The sequence below is a fragment of the Quercus lobata genome, chromosome 3, assembly GCF_001633185.2.
Source record: "Quercus lobata isolate SW786 chromosome 3, ValleyOak3.0 Primary Assembly, whole genome shotgun sequence".
NCBI lineage: Eukaryota > Viridiplantae > Streptophyta > Magnoliopsida > Fagales > Fagaceae > Quercus > Quercus lobata.
In genome coordinates this window covers 3,851,791-3,872,915 of record NC_044906.1, presented here as the reverse complement: position 1 = coordinate 3,872,915, position 21,125 = coordinate 3,851,791, and the positions used below count along the sequence as shown (strand labels likewise).

General features: G+C 34.0%; 1 protein-coding gene and 1 long non-coding RNA gene across 2 annotated transcripts; one reads left to right on the top strand and one right to left on the bottom strand.

The window, feature by feature from the left end:
• Positions 1-538: 538 nt before the first annotated feature.
• Positions 539-21,125, bottom strand: LOC115980131. Its single transcript, XM_031102414.1, has 37 exons — positions 21,117-21,125; positions 19,631-19,780; positions 17,483-17,545; positions 17,119-17,208; positions 16,937-16,996; positions 10,986-11,051; positions 10,830-10,895; positions 10,673-10,748; positions 10,520-10,584; positions 10,208-10,300; positions 10,026-10,106; positions 9,864-9,948; positions 9,731-9,774; positions 9,586-9,648; positions 9,445-9,504; positions 9,269-9,322; positions 8,980-9,039; positions 8,748-8,862; positions 8,496-8,617; positions 5,202-5,477; positions 4,604-4,666; positions 3,873-3,962; positions 3,704-3,763; positions 3,327-3,392; positions 3,178-3,243; positions 3,027-3,102; positions 2,889-2,953; positions 2,596-2,688; positions 2,379-2,459; positions 2,201-2,285; positions 2,068-2,111; positions 1,927-1,989; positions 1,789-1,848; positions 1,659-1,712; positions 1,343-1,402; positions 1,125-1,239; positions 539-1,040 (listed from the first exon to the last, which is right to left on the bottom strand). The coding sequence occupies exons 1-37, from the start codon at positions 21,123-21,125 to the stop codon at positions 916-918; spliced, it is 2,964 nt and encodes a 987-aa protein (XP_030958274.1). The 3' UTR covers positions 539-915.
• On the top strand, positions 5,701-6,914 carry LOC115981824. The gene is made up of 2 exons (XR_004089462.1): positions 5,701-6,574; positions 6,772-6,914. It is a non-coding gene; the product is annotated as an uncharacterized LOC115981824 (long non-coding RNA).

Sequence of the window (21,125 nt, the reverse complement as noted above, 5' to 3'; positions counted from 1 at the left end):
ATGTATTACACCCCATTACATAATATTTATATATTCTCACTCTTCGCGTGGATTTGCAACTAGTTTTTCTTAAAGCTTAAACTATTAGAAAATAATTATTTTAATAATTTAATCACATAATTCTAACACAAGATAAATGGACATCTACCTATAGCTTCAGGGACAGCACTCTAGGGTCATGTTTCCTTAATCGATCTGAGACGATGATGGGTAGTTAGAACTTTCCCACTTTATGGGGGGAAGTGTTCACCAAACTCCTCCCATAAGAATATTGTCACTTTGCAAATTTACTTTTCGGAAGTACTTCCAAACTTTTCCCCCTATCAAAAAAAAGAAAAAAAAAAGAAAAAAAAAAAAGCACTTCACAACTTTTAAGCTAATTTAACCTTGAGGGCTTTTGAGTTTTGACCAACCCCAATGGTTGGTCCTTGGCCTAGTAATTAGGTTGCTTTCTCCTTCACAACTTCTATTTGTAGATTTTGAAACATTGCTTGAAATTAAAAAAAGAAAGAAAAAAAAATCCTCCAACAGAATTGAAAACGAAATTATGAAGGTATCCTCACACATAGATGAGACATGTAAGACATAACTATCCATGTCTATTAGGTAAACTCTGGAAAATAGCATGAGGCTGGCTCCCATTGGAAAAGCAGTTTGGCTGTGTTGCATTTCCTCTAGAATACAACTGCAATATTGCTGACTGATAAGTGTGATCAATTCATAGCAGAGAGCCCAACTGAGGGTTCACATGGAGTTAGTATTGCCTAAATGTCATTTAATCCTTGGAAATAAACCAAAACTTGATTCTTAAAATCTTAATATTTGATTAAGATCACTGATGCTGAATTGCTAATGCATTGCATCTAGCACATGTTACTGCAATAATTGGCAGACCTTTTAGTGTTTTTATGTTATTCATTGCAGAATATGAGTCAGTGATTCGTGTATTTCTTCCAATGTTCGCCCTTTAGTCTCCGGTACTAGTTTTGCAACGAAAAGAACACCAAAACCACAAATGCTTGAATATATGAAAAATGTTCCTGAAAAGGCATGCATTGGTCAGTCACCACTAGGCCTAAGAACACTGGAAAACATAGAGGAAGTCAGAAGTGAGGAGGGATCACCTGCTGAGCTCCACTCAAATAAGAAGTTAAAAGTGTATGAAACAACCCAAGAACAAAACCAACTGACCAAATTGCAAAGGGTTCCAGCTGAGCCCTTCACATTTATGGGAAATATCTGAAGAAAGAGAACCATAACTTGATATGAACTATAATTTTACGGTTATTTTGGATTTTTCATTGCAGTGAAGAAGAAATCAAGCTCAATAATTTTAACTAACCTCTGATACTATAATCCATGGTATTCCTCCCATGCCAAATGAGTAAGATCCCAGATATACCTGATTGCAGGATCAAACAGTTTAACTCTATAACCAAACCAGCAGGAAATAGGCGGAAAAGCTTATACAAACAAAAACAATCATTAGACTCCAATGCTTTCTAAAAATAGACAAGTTAAGTCAATTACAATATGTATCAAATTATCTATCAGTTTGTACACCAAAGTAGTGGTGGTAGTCATGTGCGAAGGATAAAATAGCTTTTTATTTATTTAATTATGTAAATAGAGAAAGTGGAAAACCAAAATTGCATTACCAATACACCTATGAGCGCCAATATGGGACTGACTTCTTTCCACCAGTTATGGTCCTGTTCATGTTAAATTCAAAATTACTATAGTAATTGATCATCGATACAGATGTGTTTGAATTTTATGATAAGGAACCTGCAAAAGGAATGATAATCCTGCAAGGAAGCAACCTAAGCATTCCCCAAATGCAGAAGCCTGCAAACATTGCAGATTTTAATAGTAAATATTTGGCCAACTGCTTTCTAAACTTGAGAGACATATTTATAGTCTAACCATCAAAAGTGTTCTTCTTCCAAATTTATCTATCAATGATGCACCCAAAACAGTTGCGGGAATCTGCAGAGGAAATCTCATTTTCTGAGAAGTTCACCAAACAGAATCACAATATTTAAACTATAAAGATTCAAGATTTACCTGAAAAATAGCCACTACTAAATAACCAACAGTACTAGAGATACCTGTCACAAAAGAAACATATTTTTATATGTAAACATTAGTTTTGTGCATTATTTCTCTGTATGAAGTATAGTAGTTGTCTACAATTTACCAGCTGAATCAAAAATTTCGCTCATATAAAACGTAAACACATAGGGCCCTGCCAGTCCTTGCACTACCATCAGCCCAACTCCAACCTATACAAAGTAGGAGTCATATCCATGGATTAAAACAAATAGAAATCATGTAGCACAAGATGGAGAATATAGGAGAAAAATTACATGGCTTACAATGACTAAATGAACATATTTTCGCTGAAACAAATTCAGAATTTTGTCATCCGAGATTTTTTGAAGATTTTCTGTATAATCCTGTAAAACAATAAAATCCTGCTTTAATTTTGTGTAGATGCCAAAAATATGGTAATAATGGATAAGAAATTTTTGCTTAAGTGAAGAATGAAAATTGAGTACTGTCTCCAAAGCGTTAAGTTACTAGACGTGTTACTTTGATTTCAGATGCCTCATGAGAAGTATCAGCATTCTGTCCCTTAAGCCGCTGTAGAGCAGCTTCAAATTCTCTTTCCTTGCCAATTTTTGCCTGCAGAAATTTGCACTGATCTTGAGAATGTTGATGCATTCTTGCACTACTTTAAATGTGAAGCAGTGGTCCGGTACCATCTATTTAGAACTTCATTGATAAATTTGTCTTTAACATGGTTTTAACTCTGTCCCTAGATATTAAAAATAATGAGAATTTTATAAACAACTAGATGATGAATTTAACAAGATTTAACTCACCAACCATCTAGGAGACTCAGGAATGAAAAATAGACAAAGGAGCAGTAACAGACATGGAATACAACCTGATGATGAAAATGTGTAGAAACCATTAGGAAGTACCATTGGTTTTGTAAGTATGAAATGAAACAAATCTACCTATAATGGCCAACATGCGCCAGCTGATGAAAGAACCAATGAGAAAGGAGAAAGAAGCGCCATAACTTGCCATCGACTGTAAAATGAACGATATGATGGGACAAAAGAAAGATTTCATTCAAATGCAGGAATTTATAATGGCACAACTTACCAGGGCGATTGACATAAATCCTCCTCTTAGATTCTTTGGTGTTATTTCTGCAAGGTACACTGGTCCCTGTTGGCAGTGGGATGATAATACTATCAACCATTGCATTCATAAATGTGTGAATTTCAAAATCTAAACCTTACAACATTTACCACAAAACAGGTAAGCCCAAATCCAAGTCCCAGTGATAGTCTTCCGAAGTCGAGCAACCATACACCCTTTCAGCAAGAACAGAACATTTAATACCATGAAATAAAAGCATGCAAATAATGGACAATTAAAACTAACAGTCCAAGACCCTAACTCAATTCAATATGCATGTTTCAATATTGTTTTTACTATTTTGGAACTCTTTATCTAATAACATCAGACCTTCTATAGAATCAATATATATATATATATACACACACACAAAGAAACAATTTGCTTTCAGTATTATTTTTTATGGCTCTAACATTTACTTCCAATGTCTTATATCAGAAATCTTGTAGAAGCCTTGGAGGGTGATGAGAAAGACAAGACATGAAACCTTGGAGAAAATTATTGCCAGCCACCCCATGATGTAGAATATATCCACAATCCAGAATGTCTGCTTCAGAATATCAAAACATTAAAAAGATCCATGGAATTATTTGAGATTTAAAAGTACAAACTCATCACTATATATAGAGATGTTTATTTGGTCTTGAAAAACATACACATCTACGACCAATGAGATCTGTTGTCCTCCCACTTACTAGTGCCCCTATCAATGCTCCAATTGTCATTATTGATCCAAACACTGAGTACTGCACATTTGAGTGGAAGGGGAAGAAGTCAATTATATCAGCAGAAGTATCCGGAAACAAGAGATTTCACTGAGAATTATAGAATAATTTATTAAACCAATTTAAGTGATGGTTGAATACACTTAAAATTATTTTTAACTTTCCCACTGCTAAGAAGTTTTCTTCCAACTTGTTAAAAGTGAAGTGACATAGTCCTTTATTTGACGGAGCTATGAAGTGAAGACTAAACTTTAGCTTTGCTCCACATTCTACAATTAGTGCGAGCAGAGTATTCATGGCCTATTATGCATGTTTACTACGATCCTTAAGACCATTTTTCTGATATAGTTGAGCATGATTATTGAGTCCCTTAATTCTTTTCTACTTACTAGAAATGCCATCATTATTGCTACCTTTTCCTATCACTAATTCCATAATTTCCTTGCCCGCATGTTTGCAAAATATAGGGAAAACTACATGTACTAAAATGAAGCATGAGCTTGAGTACCTAGCATTTAGCAGTTGTAAATCAAGTCAGTTGCAAAAGTTGTAGCCAACGTTTTTCAAGATAAATTCTGAAAAAAAAATGTAATAATTTTGTTCAACTTTCCTGGGTGTGTGTATGTTTGTAGGTGCACGTGTTTCTTTTAATTTGTATGTACCTCTGCTACAGTGAGGCCCAAATCAGCAATGATTCCAGACTCAGCAAGTGATGAATATACTCCCTGCAAAGTAACCAAAAACAGACAAACCTCAATTTCAATTAGTGTTAGCTTATCATGCAAGGCACAACCTCGGATTAACTCTAAATACTTAACACTAGCACCAAAAGCTGGTATTTTGTTGGTTTAGGATCAATGATTCAATCCTAAGGCCTATCTTTATCAATCCTTTATCATATTGACGAAGCCCTTGCATTTTAACCCAAATCATAATGGATTGTGGTGAAAGTAAGTAGGCCGTAACTCAAAATAGCACCAAATCAAACATAGTCCAGAGAAATAAAAAAGAAAAAGAAAAGAAAAGAAAAAAAGGGTCATAAAAGCACAGTCATTCTTCCAAAGAGAGAGAACAGATAAAGTCAATGCTATTTACAGGAACAACATTCGCCAATTTCAAATTAAAGTTGATCTATGAACTTTATCAACAAATTATACATGAGAACATAGTCTAAACTTAAACTAAGTGGACAAAATATGGTTGTCCCATGTCCCAAGAATCTTAATATTACTGATTTTGAATACTAGTAATTGTACTCACAACACTGCCACCAGTGAAGGTACTGCAAGCAACCACAAAGGTGCTGATAACGAGAATAACAGTGGCACTGGAATCATTTGGCCTAACAGCAGCACCAGCACCACTACTATCACCATGGTCATTGCTATCACTTATGTTATCAGGCTCTTGTTTTACAAGTAGGGGCTTTATCACTAGTTCATCCTCCATATTTGCTTCCTTGGATAACAGACTGAGCAAGAATAGTGGAAAAGAAATTATCTTTGTATGTGTGAGTGGCACACAGAGAGATTCTGACTTTAAAAGAATGATTATTGAGAGAGATATTTGTCATGTGGAAGTGTTATATTGACACATCTTTTTCATGGCTTACTCATATGATCAAGTGGCAGATTTGTTAGGTGATCATGTATTTAATAGGTGCTATAGTTAGGTAAGCATACATATCAGGCTCTGATTTCTCCACATGCATACCTGATACCTTATTACATCTACATTCCATTTCTAAGTTTCCTTCACACTTACAATCCTCAGCTCATACTTTACAACTGTTATATATCAAAATTGGAATTCCTTGGCCTCAATTACTTCACTGTGAACACACCCAGCAATCAGCATATTTGAAGTAACCTCTTATTTAAGAGCAATTACATGCTACAAATTATGTACAAAGTTCATTAGTGATCTGTACCAAATGCACAATGACTGTGATTACTTTGTAAGATATGTATCTTTATAGTGGAACTCAGAAATCATTTTAGTAAAGATTCAATGATATGTGCAATCAATTTCCATTTGCACATCCTTTGCTACCCTAGACTTTATTTAAGTAAGCTCTTCAAACCCCCTACTAGCCTAGACTTTATGTAACCTCTGCAAACATCTTGTCTACTTACCTTCCTACTTAAGTAGTCCTAGAACCTATAGAATTCCTCCGATGCAGTGAACCAGTGAGATTTGGCTTTGTGTTTCAAATTGATAAACAAGCAATATATGAAAGGGTAATAGAATGGGTATTTTATCAAGCACTTGGCTTGGGTTCTTTGTGATCTTGGCTAAGACATGGTGATACTAAACAAAGGCTCAAGATCAAGAACCCAATACTTGTGTGTGTTTAGTGTTAAGCTCTGGAGCAGCTCTCTCTGCCTCTTCACTTTTGGCTTGAGCTCAAGAAACCAGAACCTCAATACAATTGTGTGAAAATTAGCTCAACAAATCCACATAAAAACCCAAGCTTCTTGTATTTTGGTTCAGCCCATCACATGAAAGCTTCAAGAAAAGCTTGCTCTCACCAAATGGCAGGGAAGAGCTCTATTCCTTTAGTCAGTTTTGGTGTTTGGAGTTTCTTTGGAAGATTTAACTTTGGTGAGTTAGGTCTGTAAGCTTTTAAAGAGGTAACATTTTGTCTCCAAGTTTTTTGTTTAAGCTTAAGTTGTGAGATAAAACTTGACTAGAAGATCACTATAACTTGATGTTTATAGTAGATTATTTAGGGCTTGACATGTAGGCCAAGTGTTGAACCACGTAAATCTTGTATGTACACTATGTTTCAGTTTATGACTTCTAAATGTTTGATAATTTGTCTCTTTAGATTTTGTCGGACCGTGAGCTATGCCATTCCACCTCAAAACCAATTGGTGATGAAAAAAACACACTCAAATCCACATAAAAACCCAAGCTTCTTGTATTTTGGTTCAGCCCATCACATGACAGCTTCAAGAAAAGCTTGCTCTCTCCCCAAATGGCAGGGAAGAGCTCTATTCCTTTAGTCAGTTTTGGTGTTTGGAGTTTCTTTGGAAGATTTAAATGTGGTGAGTTAGGTCTGTAAGCTTTTAAAGAGGTAACATTTTATGTCTCCAAGTTTTTTGTGTAAGCTTAAGTTGTGAGATAAAACTTGAATAGAAGATCACTGTAACTTGATATTTATAGTGGATTATTCAGGGCTCGACATGTAGGCTGAGTGTTGAACCACGTAAATCTTGTATGTTCACCATGTTTCAGTTTATGACTTCCATATGTTTGATAATTTGTCTTTTTAGATTTTGTTAGACCGTGTGCTATGCCATTCTACCTCAAAATCAATTGGTGATGAGGAAGACACACTCACATCTTTTATGGTTTTCAACATCACACCACGCGGGCCTATTTTTGAAGTGGTTGTAGGAAGTCAAATTGTGGTTTCCCAACAATCCCTTCCTCACAATGATACTCCCGTGACTCAAACCCATGACCTTGACTGTAATACTATTTGTCGGACCGTGAGTTATGCTATTCCACCTCAAAACCAATTGGTGATGAGAAAAACACAATCAAATCTTTTATGGCTTTCGATATCACACCACGCGGGCCTGTTTTTAGAGCGGTTATAGGGAGTCAAATTGTGGTCCTCCAATAGATTCCATATTACATATGTTGCTAGCTTAGCCTTCTCACTTGTTATGGTTAACTTCCATTACCTTTTTGTTGGTAAATTCACATTTGACTGATAATATTGGGGGTGGGGGAGACTTTGGCCTCACCAAAACGTGGGTGGCTTTTCCTAACAAAACAAGCTCAGAATGGCTCACTCGAGTGGGCTTTAATCTCTCTCTAGAGCGCGCCTCGTTTTGTTGCTTGAGTAGGCCAAAGACAGACTACAAGCAATATCTCTGAGCATCTAGATACTGTTCATGGCTGATTGGCTTGCTTGATTGGGCTTGTTCTCGCACAAGCAATAATCTTCAGTTTCTAAATTTCTGATTTATTTTTTTTTTGTTCCACAGAATGATCAAGTAACGCAGACCCATTCCAGATTACCTTGTCTTGGTATTTACCAATTTAAATCTTAACATAAGCTATTCTAGGAGCTAGAGTTATACACTTAATAGGCATTATTAAGTCCTCTCTTTCTTTATTGATTTACTTAGGAAAAGAATGGATAAAATAAATAAATAAAGCAAGTGGTATGCTGAAATTCTGGGAGAAAGACCAAATTGGTGGTAACTTTCTTGTTATAATTTTTACCATATCATAGCAGCCATCAATATGGCTAGGTGCATGGAGAATGAGACCAAAGAGCTATTTAGCAAAAGGATCTAGAATGAAGTAGTAATGCTACTCACAACACACCATGTTCATAACCAAATGCCACAGACAGCATTAGAAAGGGCTCACATGAACCTAATCTTTCATTAAAAATATTATTACAATATTTCTCCTTAATCTTGAATTTGTGATTAGATTCTTTGATGCAGGCAGATTAGTGTGCTTCATACATGTCACTAGGGTAACTAGTATCACTTTCCATGCTTGCCGCTTGTTGCTTGGTGATTCTTATTGCAGAATATGAGTGAGTGATGCTTGTATTTCTTCTAGAGTTCGCCCTTTAGTCTCAGGTACCAGCTTTGCAATGAACAGAACACCCAAACATGACGTGCTTCCATATATGAAAAATGTTCCTGAAATAGCATGCATAAAACAATCATCAGTATTCAGAAGAATACCGTGGAGAGAGACAGTGTAAACAATCTTAAATATTAGAGAGTGACGTAAATTAATAAAGAAAAATGAGGGACAAGGAGGCATCACCTGCTGGGCTCCATTCTACTAGAAAGTTAAATGTGAATGAAACAAGCCAAGTGCAAAACCAATTGACTGCATTGCAAATGCTTCCAGCTGAACCCTTTATATTTATAGGAAATATCTGAAAGGGAGAAAAAGAAATCATTTTACAGGTGCTACACTCTAATTGATATATGTGTTACAACTGTGGATAAAGTTTCATGCAAGCTACAGAGTTATCACTCAAAAAAGTTCTTACCTCTGATATTATAATCCATGGTATTGATCCAATACCCAATGAATAGGATACCCCAAAAACCTTAATTCAGAAACCAAGTAGTTCAATTAATCAGAACCAAAATAGCAGAAAGCAATAAGAAAGGGGGAAAAGAAAATGGTTTAATAAACCAAGTAGTTTAATGAAATTGAATGAAATCCTTTTAAGCTCAATACAGTAGTGGAAAAAGAATTAATTATTGATTGAATTTTCTTCTATATATTCTATGGTTAGAAAAAGTATAGGAAGTTTGTAATTACAAGTGCATTACCACTATGCCTGAAAGCATCAAAGTAGGAGTGGCTTCCATCCACCAGTTAAGGTTCTGCTCATGGAAGCATAAAATCTATAATTACAAACTCATTAAAAGTAGACACCACACCAAGGACAAACCTTCCCCCTTAAAAAAAAAGGTACAGATGAATTAAAATTCTATGCTAAAAGAACCTGCAATACGAATGATAGTCCAGTAAGAAAGCAACCTAAGCATTCCCCGGTAACAGAAACCTGCATATGAAATTGCAAAGTTTAGAATCAACTCTTTGATCAACTATGTTCTAAACTTTGAGCAATCTTTTGTGATCTAACCATCAATAATGTCCGCCTTCCAAATTTTTCTATCAAGATTGATCCCAAAATGATTGCCGGAATCTGCATGGAAAATCTGCACTATTTGGATATGCACTAAAGGGGATCACAACATTTTAATTGCGCCTAAAATATTCAGAACTACCTGAGGAATGGATACCACCATAAACCCAGTAATACTTGGCACACCTGTCATAAACCCATAATTTTACAATTAAATTTCAATTCATTGCCTTTCATATGTCCCATCAAAAGCATCATTATAGTCACATTTTTACCAGCCAGTTCAAAAATTTCATTCATATAATATGCATATCCATTACTCCCTCCAAATTGTTGCAGTACCATCAGTCCAATTCCAACCTATATCAAGTTTGAAACATATAAATAGATCACAAATCCAGAAATGGTGAAACTTGAGACTACTATTTACTGCTCACAATGAGTAAATGAGCATATTTCTGCCGAAACAAGTCAAGGATTTTGTCTTCTGGGATCTTCTGGATGTTTTCAGTATAATCCTGTCAAACAATAAAACCATTTCTCATTTTCTTTCTTCAAATCTAAAGTTATAGAGTTAAAATGATTCCTTTCTTACAAAAATATTAAGTTACTGTGTTACTTTGATATCAGCAGCCTCTTCAGAAATATTAACATTCTTTCCCCTAAGGCATTGTAGTGCAGCTTCAAATTCTTTTTCTCGACCAATCTTTGCCTGCAGACATTTAGCTAAATATTTGGAGCCCATTTGTAGGAACATATTTTTAACTTGCCAGAGGTTTATTGAATTTGATGTGAACATATTATAACTCAATTTTACCTAGCTAAAAAAAAACTAAATAAGAATTAGAATTCACTGTTTTTCTTTCTCCTCTTAATGCACCATGTATGTGAACAACATTTACACACCAACAGATTTTTGAATTGCACTCACCAGCCATCTTGGGGACTCTGGAATGAAGAATAAACCAAAAGGTAGTAATAGACATGGAATAGCTCCTGAAAACAAAAAACAAAAAACAAAAATCATAACCATTATTAAACTATACTGTTGAAATATAATATAACAGGAGGTGGAAGAAGCAACCTATTAGAGCCAAGGCACGCCAGTTGATGACAGAACCAATCAGATATGCAACTGATACACTAACAGGTATCATTGCCTGTGTAACAGACAATAAGGAGCCACATAAGGCAAAAGTACATATTGAAGCTAACATATTGTAATTTAAGGATAATTTTACCATAGAGACTGACGTAATTCCTCCCCTAAGATTCTTGGGTGTAATTTCTGATAGGTAAGTAGGTGCCTGTTCAGCAATGGAATTCAAATCCCATTATCTATCATATGCACTTTTTAAGTTAATGCATTTTGAAATCCAAATTTTTACAAAAGTTACCACGTAACAAGTCAGTCCATATCCAAATCCCAAAGACAGTCTTCCGAGGTCGAGCAACCAAGCTCCCTTTCAATAAGTACTGAACATTTAGTAAATGGGTTGAAAGCAAATAATATGATAGATGATTTTAACTAACAAATGTATCCTAATAATGTTCATAATTATTTTCCTAGACTTTTTTTTGCCTTTTTGGAAGTCTTATCTAATTTTTGGAAATTAATGTATAGTATTCATATAGAAAACATTTACTGCTTATGGTTATTATTATTATTATTGTTTTTTGGCAGAAATGACACCTGCTGGGAATTTCCCATTAAAACAAGAAACTCCGAACAGAACCATAAAAGACCCAAAAGTTCTCTGCTTTTCTGCAGCGGCACCAGCTCTGCGTCAAAGAAACAAAGACAGTTCTCGACAACTATTAGTATAATACAAGAAAAATACCATAACACAATTGTAAAACATGATAGTACAAGGTGGTACAAGATAATACAAAGACAATACAATGGGTCAAAAAGTGGGCCTAGGCCTGATATTCTAACAGCACTCCTCAAATCTCAAGGAGGATTGTGAGAGACTATGGATACAAGATCATCAAAATGCCCTCGAGAGGGTGACTTTGTGAAGATGTCTACAAGTTGATCATGAGACCAATAGAGTGGTATAGTGGATAGACCGTAAGAAGAAGGTGACAATTGATCTTAATATGCTTGGTCCGTTTGTGAAAGATATTATTATGAGCAATCTAAATGGCACTCACTAGCCCATGCAACCAAAGGAGCTCCAAGATAGTATTGGTAACAGCTCAATATTCAGTCTCAGAACATTAGAGAACAACAAAAGTCTAATTCTTGTTGAACCAGTATAAGGGAGGAGCCAAGGAGGAAGCAATACATGGTGGAGGAACAGTGATTGGTAGGGAAGGATACAAAGCATATAAGCATTGTGAGTAAAGCGTGGAGTTGCCATGAACTAGCTCACTTAATGTACGGCTTAATGGATATTAGAGCAAGTGACATGGAGAGAGGTGATCCAAGCTACGAACGAGCTTGCAGTACAGAGTGGAATCTGTTTGTTTATTTAGAGTCCTTGAAATTCTGATTAGTTTAATCTAATGAATTAGCTAAGTAGTTACTTAGGTTAATTATTTAGATCTAGATTAAACTTATGCAATCATATTACTTAGTGCAAAAAATTAAAGAAGACAATAATATGATGACTTAGGGAAACCAATGAAACAAACTGCTTCAAGGTAAAAACTTGGGGAGGATTTAACTTAACTATTCTCTATGACAGAATGGAAGATTACAATAGATTCAAACCCCAAATCTAAAACTACCTCAAGTAGAACTTATTAATACAACCACGTGCAACTTCGAATCTACAGACTCTTCTATCTTGGATTTGCTCAACACAAACTCCTGATTTTTGATTTTGAGATCCCACTCAAATATTTCAAATTACCATCAATAGTAGATATTTATGTAGCAACTTGTTTCCACAAGTTCTTGATTGTAGATCTCATTTTGATAGATGCTTGTTGAGTTAGAAGGTATAGAAAACTCTCAAATCTCACAGGAATAACTCACAAGTCTTCCAAGAGACTCTAAAACCTAATTAGGGTTTTCCTTTTATACCTTGTAGTGTAGGATTGAAACCCTGAACATTTTCGTGAGCCTAGGCCTGATTTAAAATATGCAAAATCAACTAATCTGCAATTTTTGATCAGTCGAGTTTAATTTCCGATCGGTTAAGCTTCACAGAACTTAAACTCTCCTTTCTACAGCTTGAATGTTCTTAAATCTTGATTTGTACAATCTTGAGCAATGTCTAACACCTAATCTAGACTTGTTTTTGTTCTTGGTTTGCCAACATACACAAAATGAGAATCTAAATGTTACACATCCTTATTTTTTTGAGAATAACACCTCGTTTAATCTTGTTGTGCAGGTGCTACACCTTACTGAGCACAAGTTTTATAATTTGCACACGTGTTCATGATTGGTCAGTATTAGTGGCGAGATAGTTATTTATACATTTCTTTTAGGATTTTTTAGTCCTTATGATTAAAATATGTGACATTAGAATCAAGATCATTTGTTTAAAAACTATAAACAGCTCAAACAATTAAGCACTACATAGTACAAACTAGCAAAGTGTAGAAATACATCAAAGCTTAACAAGGTACATAGTTATGAAATGCAAATTTCATTGGTCAACCTTAATTGCACACTTAGTGGTGTGCAATACACAATTTTTTTTCTATTATTTTTTAAAAATCCTAATCAACCCTAGAATGAAATGCATGAATGAAATGCAAAAAATAAAAATAAAAATAAAATAAAATCCTAAGCCAAAAAAAAAAAAAAAAAAAAAAAAAACATTTTGGTCCAAAGCAATAAGGGATATAGCACGAGAACCATGACAAATAGACTCAGTGAAGTTGAGTCTTTTGCATCCACACTTTCATAGATGTAGGACTAAAGTTGGAGTTCTAGACACATGAGATTTTTGATCAACTCCAGCATTGGTATAGAGACTAAGAGCCTTTACCAATCCATGAATAAGTGTCATGGAATCTTGTGCTTTTGGCACAGACACTTTTTGTTTGATTGCTTGCTTGGTTGCATGCAACTTGAAATAGATTGGGTGAGTATGCCTAGCTCCACCACAAAAGTGACAAAACCATTGAGGCTTGTGTTGTTTCTTGCCTATAGGATGAGTAGGTTTCTTGGGTTTTGTTTCACTAAGATCTAGTCTAATTCTCCTAGTAGCTAGGACCTCTTCCTTTGGTATTCTAACATCAGGTTTAGGTACAAATACAATAGGGACAAACTTGGGAGGAGTCATAATAGAGGATAAACCACTCTCAACAAACCCTAACCTTGTCTTATTAGATGTAAAATTTCAAACATTCAACATGTTATCAAGTTTAAAAGTAGAAATCCTATCAAGTTGTTCTCTAGCAACAAGTAATTCAAATTCTAAACTATTAACTTTTTCAATCAAAGACATGTTCTCAATATTAACAGTAGTTTTAAGTTCATTGGCATCAAATAATTTGACCAAAAGATTCTTCTTTTCATGTTCAAGAGTGTCTATGTTTTTCAATCATAGTTTAATATTCATGGCATCTTTTGCTGCAATCTTGCAAAGCTTGTTGTATGCTTCTTTCAAGTTAGAATTTTCAGAGAGTTCCCTATCATAAGGGTTTTCATAACAATCTCAGTTTCACTAATTACAGCTGTAGCAGTGAAAGCTATGAAATTTCTTTCTTGATCACTTTCAGACTCGTGATCAGTTCCTTCATCATCACTAAGAGTAATAGCCATAGCTTTACTCTTTGACCTAAAAAATGTGAGACATTCAGATTTAACATGACCATACCCTTGACAACCAAAACACTGTTAGAAGATTGAAAAACTTTATCTTTTGATTTTTTAAAAACATTATTTTTTGTTGTTTCATTCTTCTTCACATTCTTAGGGTCAGCATTATTTTGATTTCTTGCCCTTCTATTATTGTTTCTTAGAAAATTTCTAAAGTTCTTGGCAAGATGAGCAATCTCTATAGAAGAGATCTCATAATCAAATCTAGAATCATCTACACCATCTACAGACTTTAAAGCCATAGATTTGGATTTGCTAGTCTTGGGTAAATTTGACTCATAGGATTGAAGGAATCCTACAAGTTCATCAACAGAAATGGTTTCTACATCCTTGCTCTTAGTTATGGCAGTCACTTTGGGCCTAAAATTTTCAGTTAAAAATCTAAGAATCTTCCTAACTATCTTAGGTTGATTATATACTTCACCCAAATTAAAAGCTGACTTTACTACGTCATTTAGTTTGGCATAGAAATCATCAAAAGTTTCATCATTTGCCATTCTAATGCTCTCAAACCTAGAGGTTAACTGTTGCAATTTATTTATTTTAATAGTCTTAATTAGTTCCTTTATGCATGGTTTTCAAGATATTTCAGGCAGTGTGAGCAACCTCTACATTAGAGATTCTCTTGAATTCTTCCATAAAAATAACATTGAATATTGCATTCATAGCTTTGCTATTAAAGCTTGTTGCTTCTTTTTGAGCAGTAGACCATTGATCTACAGGAGTGGCCAGTCTTCCCAACCATTTTCCACAGACAACCAAACCCTCTCATCAAGAGATTTCAAAAAAGTTTTCATCCTCACTTTCAAAGTGGGAGGGATCACAAAAAAGTGACTGTGTTCTATGATAGCAAGGGTCAAGGATTAACTCAAAGTAAAATTACATAATCAAGAGCTAACCTGCTCTGATACCACTTGTTTGTTTGTTTAGACCTCTTGAAAATTAAATTAGTTTAACCTAATGAATTAGCCAAGTAGTTACTTAGGTTAATTATTCAAATCTAGGTTAAACTCATGCAATCATATTACCTAGTGCAGAAAATTAAAGAAGACAGTAATATGATGACCCAAGAAAACCAACGAAACAAACTGTTTCAAGGTAGAAACATGGGGAGAATTTAACCTAACTATTCTCAAGGTAATCAAATTCACTGTGATAAATTCAAACCCTAAATCTAAAGCTACCTCAAGTGGAACTTACTAACATAACCTTGCAGTTTTAACTCCACAGACTCTTTTATCTTGAATTTGCTGAACACAAACTCCCCGTTTGTGACTTTGAGATTCCACTCAAAAGTTTCAGATCACCATTAATAGTAGATCCTTATGCAGCAACTTGTTTCCACTAGTTCTTGATTGTAGTTCTTGTTCCAGTAGATGCTTGTTGAGTAAGAAAGTACAGAAACCTCTCAAATCTCACAGAAATAACTCACAAGTCTTCCAAGAGCTTCTAAAATGTAATTAGGGTTTTCCTTTATACATTGTAGTGTAGGACTGAAACACTAAACATTTTCACAGGCTTGGGCCTAATTTAAAATTTGCAGAATCAACTTATTTGTGATTTTCGATCGGTTGAGCTTCACAAAACATGAACTCTCCTTTCTGCAACTTGAACGTTCTGAAATCTTGATTTGTACAATCTTGAGAAATGTCTAACACCTAATCTAGACATGTTTTTGTTCTTGGTTTGCCAACATACACAAAATGAAAATCTAAAAATTTAATCCTAAATATTTAGAACCTAATAGAATCACGTATGAGTTTCCATCGTTCAGAGTAAGTCAATCAATAGGTTCTATCAATGTGTCAGTGATCTTGCTTTATGTGAATCTAGCTTGTTAGAGGAGGGTAGAGTCTGCAACATCTGAGCACTCACAATCTATCACAGTAGAACCGTGGCAAAAAACAGTTATGGCAGAAAACAATTGTGATCCTAAAAGGGCTCCTTATCTTGCATTATAAACAGAGTAATGTTATAGTAACATATTTTTACAAAATGTTGATGTGACCAACCTTTTATTGGTTTTTATTCAGACCCACCATTAAATCACTTTTATATTTACTAATAATTACTTATCACATCAGTTGTTTGTAAAATAGTATGTATTTCTAACATTATTCTTATAAACAAGCTTTGGTTGTAAGCACATTTTTAAAAAAGGACTGGGCCATCTAGTTCAATCAGAAACTGGACCCTAAACCGGTCTAATAAAAATTGTAAAAATTGGGAACCAATTTCTTTTCCAGTTTTTTGACTATTTTGAAACCATAGATATAACCCATCAATTGTTTTTGACTCCATTTGTAAAAGTTTCAGTCAACAAATGTGTGTGCTACCTTCTCATCCTTATAAGTATTTTGCATACCAATTGTCTCCTGGTTTTGCCAACGTAATGTATGCATACTGTTGAATTAGAAATGCTTTATATAAACTTCGAAAAACTAAATATATTTTACTAAATGCTTTAGCTTCAAATGTTCAATTTCTAAGAAGGCAAGGACGAAAATGAAAATTAGCATATGGAATCAAACAAAAATGATTAAAAGCAGAAGAGAAAACAACCTTAGCAAAATATATTGCAAGCCACCCCATTATGTAAAATATGTCCAGAATCCACATAGTCTGCTTCAAAGATAAATAAAAATTCAATAGAATATTAATTAAGAGCTGGTCAATATATATACTTGTTAAAAACATTCAACACTAGTCCTAAAAATGATTATTTGGTCATGTAAAAAACTCACATATTTACGACCAACGATATTTGCTAATTTCCCACTTGTTACTGCACCTACCATTCCACCAATTGTCATTATGGAACCGAAAACTGAATACTGCAAATTGAAGGGTGAATGTGTAAGGATAAATTGAATGATTATTGTTATCTGTTTCTAATAATAATAATAATTCTTTGTTCCATGCATTGTCTGCAAAAGGACATGCAAACAGCTACGTACTATGAAGTAAAAGATATATATGTGGCCAAGGTTTACTTTTTTTGAGGGCAAACGTAATTTATTTAAATAAGAAAAACCAGCAATGATCAAGAGATTTATTTCATTAATATATAATATATGTAACTTTTTCAACTAAATTCCCTCTACATACCTCAGCCACAGAAAGTCCCAAATCAGCAATAATTCCAGATTCAGCAGGGGCCGAGTACCCCGCCTGAAATGAAATGCAATCACAACGCACAATTTCAGAGATGGAACCATATATGTGTGGGCCTATGTTCACAAAAGTTTGCAATTTGACCCCAAAAAATTTATACTTGGCTTCCCTCCAAAACAAATTGACAAATTGGCCTAAGAAACACCAGGGAAAAAATAAATAAATAAAGCTGGACTATTTTGTTGTGCAATGAATTGTTAATTGGGGGAAATGGGTATTAAAAATTATGACTATAATTCTGTGTAATGAATTTTTGGTAACATCAATTTTGTTGAAGTTTGTGGGGGGCATGTTTTTTTATTTTATTTTTTATTGAAACTACTTTTTGGCACAATAGATTTATAAGATAGGATAATAATGAAGCGAAATAAGATTAAATGAATGAAAAACTAAAAAAATAATTTTTATATTGAATAAAGTACAAATTAATAAATTAATTGAATTTTTAGGTAGATTTAAGAAAAATCCTTATAATTTATATGATTTTTATTTAATTTATCGATGATGGGAAAGTTAGCTACAATGTTTGATTTTTTTTTTTTTTTTTTTTTTTAAAAAAGAAAAAAAAAAAAAATACAAATACTTAAGAGGCTAATACTGATGATTTTTAGGGTACGTTTTGTACACTGAATGTAGGTTACATTAGAAATAGTAATTTTTATTACTGGAAATAGAAGACATTGTAATTGAATAACTATTACTATTCATAAGTTTGGTTGTTATATATGGAAAATTTGTAAAAGACGATGTATAAGAAAATTTTATATTTTTGGAAATATATTAATTTTAAAACCTATTATATACACTAAGGAATAGCTATTACATCCATTTTAAAGAGGAAAAACTATTCTTTAATTTAAAGAATAGTTATTTCAATGTAATAACTAATCAATGTAATAAAGATGCAACCAAATGACCGAATTGATATTACATATGAATAACTATTCCATTATAAGAACTATTACAACATACCAAACGTATCCTTAGTGTATCCAACTCTAGTATTGATATCCATATTTCTTAAAATTCACAAAAAATAAAAATTGGAAAAATCACAAATAAAATTGGTTTTAGTTCATTGCAGTGTGATTCCAAATGGCGTTTGCAAATATGAGATCATAATGTTAATAAATGTGATCTAATATAAAGCTTGGCTCCCCCTAGGTTTAAATATTGTACGATTTCATTAATATTTGCCGAACCTATATTACCGTTTGGACTTATTATTTACAACGGTCTACAGGTTGGTGATGGGAAAAAATATACAAAGAATTATCTCATATATTCAATGCATGCATGTTGTATAAAATACTAGATACATGCAATAGATGTAAGAGATACTGTCTACATGTATATATATACCATCTTTCTCATAACATGTAGGTTCTCCAGACAGTGGCAACTCTACATGCAAGCTAGGTTAGTTACAAGATCACTCTAACTTGTAAAAAAATGTATATATACACTTGACAAACAAAATATTATATGCTAAACTAACCTATTATGACTACCTTGATAAAAATTTTGAACACCCTGACTCTAGAATTACAAAAATTTGGGTTTAACAAAAATAAGAGTAATGCTATTCACAATATTTTTATAATAGTTTCACAACAAATCTAATGTGATAAGTTGTTATTTATTCTAATTTAGGCCAAATACTAATATTATTTTTTTTACCCACTAATAACCTTATTGCACAAGATTTATTGTAAAAATATTGTGGACGTAACATTACTCCAAAATTAATTTTGCCCCTCAAATATAATCTTTTTTTTTTTAAGATTAAATAACAACAATAAATATTAGCCCAAATAACAACAAACATAAATCAAACAAAAACAATACAAGATCAAACAACAAAAAGCGAAAAAATTATTCAACAAAAAACCTATTATAAAGCAAAAAGATAAAATTTGTGACTCATTCAACCTATTCGTTAACAATAATTTCTAATTTCATTTTCCTTAAAAAATGGTATAAAAAATAGTGGTAATTTAAATTTTTTAGTGACCATCTTAAATAAAATTCCTAGAATCAAGCCACCACTGTATCCAGAGGCTATATATCAATTGTACTTGCCACAAATCCACCAGCAAAGGCACTACAAGCAGTGACAAAGGCACTAAGAAGAAGAACAGCGGTGACACCACTTGCACTTGAACTTGCACCAGTATCATTGGAACCAAAGCCATTGCTAATTCTGATATTACCAGGCTGTTGTGTAACTAGCTATGTTGCACGGACACGGACACGACACGGACACGGACACGGGGATACGATAATTTTTGAAAAATAAGGACACGACACGGCGGGGACACGGCGGTAAAATAATTAATTAAATTTTATATTTAGGCATATTTTTTAATATTTTTAGACAAAATACATTTATGTTTAGAATTTAAATTATGTAAGAACTACAAATAAATAAACTAACACCCAAAATACTACAATAATACACAAAATCTTCAAGCACTTTCAGTATTCATTTTAGTAAAATTACCTACAATATTTAACTTTAATAAATAAATAAAACTATAGTAGGACACACAAAAACAAATTTATAAGTTATAATTAATATTAAAAAATATATATATATTAAAAAAAAAAAATGACGCAGTGCACGCAGGCCACACGCCACACGCCACAGCAGCAGTAAAAAAAAAAAAAAAAAAAAAAACACAAAAACAAAAGCAAAACGCGTTATAATAAGTAACAGTAGATTGAAGTTAACATCGGAAAGAAAGAAAGAAGAAAAAAAAAAAAAGACAGAGAGAACAGAGAAGAGATCGGTTCGCGCCGAGAGAGATCGGAAGGGACAAAGGACAGATGGCACGGCGTCGACGTCGGAGCTCGCCGATCGGTCCGATCTAACTCCGGCGAGGGACAGAGGGCAGCGGCAGCGGCAGCGACAGAGGGAGGGTGGGTTGAGAAGATCTTGAGATGTGGTTTCAACTTTCAGTCTAAGAGACTCTAAACTTGCTATATTATTTTAGGGTTATCACAAAATCAACGGCATTGGTAAGTTCCGGTCAAAATCTGTGATATATTTTTTTTTTTTTTCACTGGTGGCGTGTCGGAGGAGTCGGAACCGCGTCGGCGCCGTGTCGGAGAAGCGAAAAAAAGAAAAAGGAAAGGGACACCGCCGGACACCGGAATCTGGCGCGTCGTCCCCGTTCCGGTGTCCGACACGTGTCGGACGCGGACACGACGCCAAAAATGGCGTGTCCGTGCAACCTAGGTAACTAGCAGAGACTTTGCTAGTTCCTTGTCTTCCATATGTTGCTACTTTATCAAAGACAAAGAAAGAGAGGAACAGAGAGATACAGAGAAAATAATAAAGATCGATACTTTATATTTGATAAAAATGGTTGTGTTCAAAGTTTGATATGCAGGAGAAAAGTTGGTTGACTGACGGGTTAACTGTCGTTCTTCAGTACCAAAAAAAAAAAAAAGAGTGGGTACTGTAGAATGACCCCATCTCATTGATGGTGGGATCTCGTTATTTGATTTGTTAAAAACGTCTTGGTTACCACTGCACACGGTTACTACTGCACATTCTTAGTACAGTAGTCAT